We start from the raw sequence: 5,714 nt of genomic DNA, 5'->3' as shown, positions 1-5,714 counted from the left end.
TTCTCATAATTAACTGTTTTCCATATTATTTGCAACTTAGTACATGTATAATGGATTACAGTTTGAGTTAGAATCCAGTGTCCATGTTTTATTTTTTCTGGAGTTATAGCCCTTTGCACATATGAAATTCTTATAAGTAACTGTATTTTTTCCGTCAACACATGCACTTCCTTCGAATTGCAGTTTTCTTCTATAGGTGACACCCATCCTCATATGACCCTGGCTGTTGCGGGGACATAAATCACCTGAAACAGTACATCCTTTGAAGTCCTTCTGTATGGCTTGATGATGTTTTCAAACCAATGGTCTGGAGCATTACTTGGTTAAGAAGACTGAATGCCGTTTAACAGAGGGTCTCTCTCATAATACTCTGGCTCCCTAGGGGGAGGAGTGGGGTCCCAAAGGGGGATTCTCCAATTCTATAACAACCCCTGCACATCTTTAGCAATCAGATTTTACGTCTGTCTGTCCTTCTATCTGTTTTTAGCTCACCTGCCAAGGACAAGTGAGATTTTGCCCTGGTGCGACGTCCTGTCGCGTCATGTTGCGTCATGTCCCGATTCAATGTAAACACTTAGCAACTTCATTCATTGACAGATTTTGGTCAAACTTTATACAAAGGTCAAGTATGGGTATACTGCGAACATCTTTGTATTTCAGGGATCCAAGGTCAAGGCCAAGGTCACATTTGCTATATATAGAAAATCATCCCGTCCCGTCGCGTCCCGTCTCGATTCAATGTAAACACTTAACAACTTCATTCTTTGACAGTTTTTTTGTCAAACTTTATACAAAGGTCAAGTATGAGTATACTTCATAAATTGTTGTATTTCAGGGATCCAAGGTCAAGGTCAAGGTCACACTTGCTACATATAGAAAATCATCAACTGATTCAATTTAAACACTTAGCAACTCCATTCTTTCACGGATTTTGGTCAAACTTTATACATAGGTCAAATATGGGTATACCCTTGTGTTTCAGGGTTCCAAGGTCAGGCCAAGGTCACTGTTGCTATGTATAGAAAATCAACAACTGATTCAATCTAAACGCTTAGCAACTTCATTCGTTCATGGATTTTGGTCAAACTTTATGCAAAGGTCAAGTCTGAGTATACTTCGGACATTGTTGTGTTTCAGGGTTCCAAGGTCAAGGCCAAGGTCACTGTTGCTATATATTGAAAATCATCAACTGATTCAATTTAAACACTTAGCAACTTCATCCAATATGTTATGGAGATGGTAATAACATACAGAAAAAACATGAATATTAAAGTCAACTTATCAACTTTAAGTGTAGAACCTTGTGTGTGTGCATACATGGACTTTATCCAGTGTAATAAAATGTTTGTTGAAGCTTTTGGATAGCTTTTCAGCCTTTGATATCAAAGGTCAAGGTCACTTACAATAAATAGAACATCAGTTTGTGCACTGTATTTCGATTTCTGTTGGACTGATTACACTCAGATTTTACCGAGTCCTTCATGGAAGAAAGTGCCTGCTTGGGATAACTTTTCCGGTCCAGTGGTCAAAGGTCAATGAGTCACTATAAATAGAAAATCTGTTTAATGCACTAATGCACAATATCTTGATTTCTCTTGGGCTGATTACACTCTTGACTTTATACAGTGATTCCTCCAAGAAAGTGCCTGCTTGGGATAACTTTCCAGGCCCGGGGGGTTAGGTCTCTATCACTGTTACTATATGAATAGAAAATCAGTTTATAAAATGCACTACTTATATTTTGAGTTCTGTTGGGCTGATTACACTCAAGACTTTATCTAGTGCTTTTATAAAAAAACACCACTTGCTTTCACTAGTGTTTGCTACATGTATACCTAACCACAGTTTCTTTTAAATCTTCAGTAAGCATAATTATGGAGAATAGTCACAGCAGCATTGAAAATATATATATAAATCTTATTACCAGTTAGCTTGTAATAATAATAATAAGAAAGAAATGGAACAATAGCAATAAGTTTCCCCGGGCTGACTTAATGATAAGAAACAGGGTTAACACAAAATGTCCCCCCACTTCGTTTGGGGGACATAAATATGCATTCACTCACACACTTGTCATGGTCCACTTATCATCCACACACACATAAGCAGAGTCAGAGGTGGTCTGAATGAGATGCTTAAAAAACCCTCAGATGACTGGTACAGACATACACTGTACCCAACACATGGGGTTCAAGGTTATTTGTGTATATGTAAATGCAAGCATAATCAAACTGGAAGATGATTTTGTTTATCACTCAAAATACCTATAAGATAAGGCAGCAAGATTGAAGAGTTTCTAAATAACAGGATTCTTTGTTTTTTCTTCTTTTTTCCCCCCGTGTGTTTCATAGAAGTTGATCAATAATTTCATCAAGCATTACATTATTCAATGCTTCCTATTTATTTTTAACTGCATGTTTACTAGACTGGAGAATTTCTTGGCTGCATTTTACTACTAGCTTATCTCCACCTAGTTTAGAACTAGAATCAGACATCCAAGTGATCAATTTTTTAGAGTTTAAGTTTTTTTTTTATTAATTCTTGAATATTCTAGAGATGGTGGCCAATCTACATGTTTACATGCAATCCACGTTTTGATATTTTGGAGTGCTGGCCCTGTTCACCACTACTAATCCAATTGTCACTCAACTTATACAATGACCAGCTGTTGAAAAGGGGAAACTATATAACTAGTAGCACAGTGGAAGTTTTTCACATTGAATAAGATTTTATTCAGCATTATTTTATACATAAAGGTAGTGTAAAATTCATGCAAAACACATATTCATATAAATTTAGGGATCTTCCATATGTAGATATTTTGGCAGTTTATTACTGGCACACCGAAAGCCAAGGTTGACTGCAGAGCTGTCAGGTGTATTCTGACTTCTGGCTGCACATCGATATCTGTAGCAGTAAGTCTGAAATTAAAAAAAAAAAGACTGGCAAACAACAATATCTGTGACATTTAGTTTACACTGCAGAGTTAATGAATAAGAAGCCCATGGTATGTAAAAACTGATGTAATTGATGTTGCCAATTGAAAAAGAAATCATTTTGTTACAAAGGTAACATGAACTACATGTAATGCAAAAGTAGTGTGAAAGATCTGGGTAGTATATGTACTATGTACAAATAGTGGTTCTGTCAGTCAGCTGACAGGACATGTTCCTTTAGGTCAGTGGTAGAGCGTTGGCCTCCGGAACCTGGGGTTGTGGGTTCGATCCCAGCTGGGGCACCTCATCTTTCCACTTCTTTCTTTTCTATTACAGTAGAACAAGCTGTTGGATTATTTTTAGGTTTATTTGAGTAAGGTTACCGGCTAAAAAGAAAACAGCTGTCCTATCTAATATATTGATTCAACAATGAAGAGTTTTTGTGTATTGTAATTTGCCATTTGGAAGCTTTGCATCTTTTTATACTGAACATATAAAATAAAAAGATTTCAATGTGTCAAGCATTGTAAGTTTGAGCCGAAAGTTCGGAATTATATACTTGTGCCTTTTATACCTTCATGTTGATGTGTTGCCAAACTTATTTATAAAGTGCTAATTGTAATGGGAGCTGGCCATTACAGATGTAATCAAACTAACTGCGCATTCAGAAAAACAAATGTAAATAGGTGAACGGAAGTCATACCAAATTTGATCAAAATCAAAATATATGTGAATTTCGACGGATGATGCGACTGAGATCGCAGTGCCAAAATACATGTACTTACCAAATTTTATTGAAATCTAACAATAACTGAATATCGACCAATCAGAAGCCAGAAAAGGTGACCATTATGTCAAATCAGAAAATGGATAATGTGGCTGAGTTTGCAGTGACAAAATACACCTACATATCAAATTTGTATGTCCTATACAGATACTTTCCTTAAAATTTTATTTTGATGCGCCAATTATGACAAAAGTTATGGCTAAAAATGTTTTAGCCAATCAGAGGCTGTGGCGGCACATCTAGAGGCTATCTGAGAAAAGTGTTGGAAACCTTTATGGCGGAAAGCGGAAGAAGAAGAAGAAAGAAGAACTAGAATTGCAATTGCGAGCAATGTCGGAAGTCACCCTTCCCCTGCTAAGTACGCAGCCATTATGTTTTTTCACAAAAAACCCCACCGCAGTTGTGTTCGTAGTGCCATAATACACCAACATACCAAATTTCATCAAAATTGGACAATATTTAAATCACAACCAATCAGAGGCCAACAAATGGCAGCAATTTTGTCGAAATGTAGAACTGAGGTAACAAAAGTGACCAGTGTCCCATGATATACCTACATACCAAATTTCATGAAAATTAGACAATATTCAAATTTTGATCAATCAGAGGCCAGGAAATGACAGCCATTTTTTTTTTTCACAACACGAACACTGCAGTTATGTTTGTTGTGCAATACTTCACCAAATTTCATCAAAATTAGATGATATTTTAATTTCGACCAATCAGAAGCCTGCATTTGTCCCCCAATTTGAATCCAAAGTGAAATATTTTTCATCGAAATCGAGCGCTGTCAAGTTATCATCCCTTTTACTGAGTTTCATTCTATTCCGTAAATTGAAACAAAGGTTATTACTGGATATGATTTCGGCCAATCAGAGCAGCGGCAGCCATTTTGGATTGGATTACACGGAAAAATAAGAATCAGATGCACAACTAGACATCGTACTGAATACGTATGCGAATCCCATAGGCAGTTCCTGAGCTTAAGAGCGGAAACTTTTTACATCGGAAAAATAATAATAATAATAATAAGTAAGAAACGGAACAATAACAACAAGTCACCTGTCTTCGTTCAAGGTGACTTAATAAGAATAAGTAAGAAACAGAACAATGACAACAAGTTACCCGACTTCGTTCCGGGTGACTTAACTAGAATTGCAATTGCGAGCAATAGCGGAAGTCACCCCCCAGCTGCTTAGTACGCAGCCGTTTTGATTTTTTCACAAAAAGAACATTGCAGTTGTGTTCGTAGAGCCTAATTACTACACCTACATATCAATTCTTATTAAAATTAGAGGATAATGTAATTTCAACCAATCAGAAGCCAGGGAATGACAGCCATTTTGCCGAAATGTGAAAGTGAGGTCCCGAAAGTGACCGGTGTTCCATGATAGACCTACATACCCAATTTCATGAAAATCAGACAATATTAAAAATTTGACCAATCAGAAGCCTGCATTTGGCCGCCATTTTGAATTAAAAGTCAATTATTTTTCAGTCGAAAACAAGCGCTGTGCCGTTATAATCCCTTTCACTGAGTATGAAAAGAATCCCATTAGCAGTTCCTGAGATTAAGCGTGGATAAAAAAAGGTAGAATAACAAGCATACTGAGTATTGCTGAAGCAATACATGTCCCCTACCGGCCCCCGCAATCTATTAAGATGCAACAGTGACCTCAACCTAGATCCGAGGACCTTGAAACTTGAACTTGTCCAATATATTGAAATTTTTTACAATAATGTGAATTTTGACCAAAATCCATGAAAGAATGAGGCACTAGAGTGCTGACAAAGATTTTCTAAAATAGTAATAGTGACCTTGTCTTGCCCCGATTACCTTGAAATTGTCCAAGATATTTAAATTCTTTACAATAATGTGAAGTTTGATTAAAAACTAGGAAAGAATGAAGGCGCAAGAGTGCTGACAAACTTCTTCGGACAGACAGCGAGGAAAACTTTAGGTATTCTTGTTTTCTTCTCCCTCCCTGCCA

The 5,714-nt window shown here is 36.8% G+C and overlaps 1 protein-coding gene across 1 annotated transcript in view; it reads right to left on the bottom strand.

Annotated features, from left to right (window-relative positions):
- Nucleotides 1–2,704: 2,704 nt before the first annotated feature.
- Nucleotides 2,705–5,714, bottom strand: part of LOC110454931 (sulfatase-modifying factor 1-like) — a 50,388-nt gene continuing 47,378 nt past the window's right edge. Inside the window, exon 8 of the mRNA XM_021505154.1 lies at nucleotides 2,705–2,921. Coding sequence (XP_021360829.1) covers nucleotides 2,796–2,921 — 126 coding nt within the window. The 3' untranslated portion in view covers nucleotides 2,705–2,795. The remainder of the gene's footprint in view (nucleotides 2,922–5,714) is intronic.

This window comes from Mizuhopecten yessoensis, unplaced genomic scaffold (assembly GCF_002113885.1).
Source record: "Mizuhopecten yessoensis strain PY_sf001 unplaced genomic scaffold, ASM211388v2 scaffold25, whole genome shotgun sequence".
NCBI lineage: Eukaryota > Metazoa > Mollusca > Bivalvia > Pectinida > Pectinidae > Mizuhopecten > Mizuhopecten yessoensis.
Note: the sequence above shows the minus strand (reverse complement) of the source record. Positions and strands in the feature narration are given on the sequence as shown.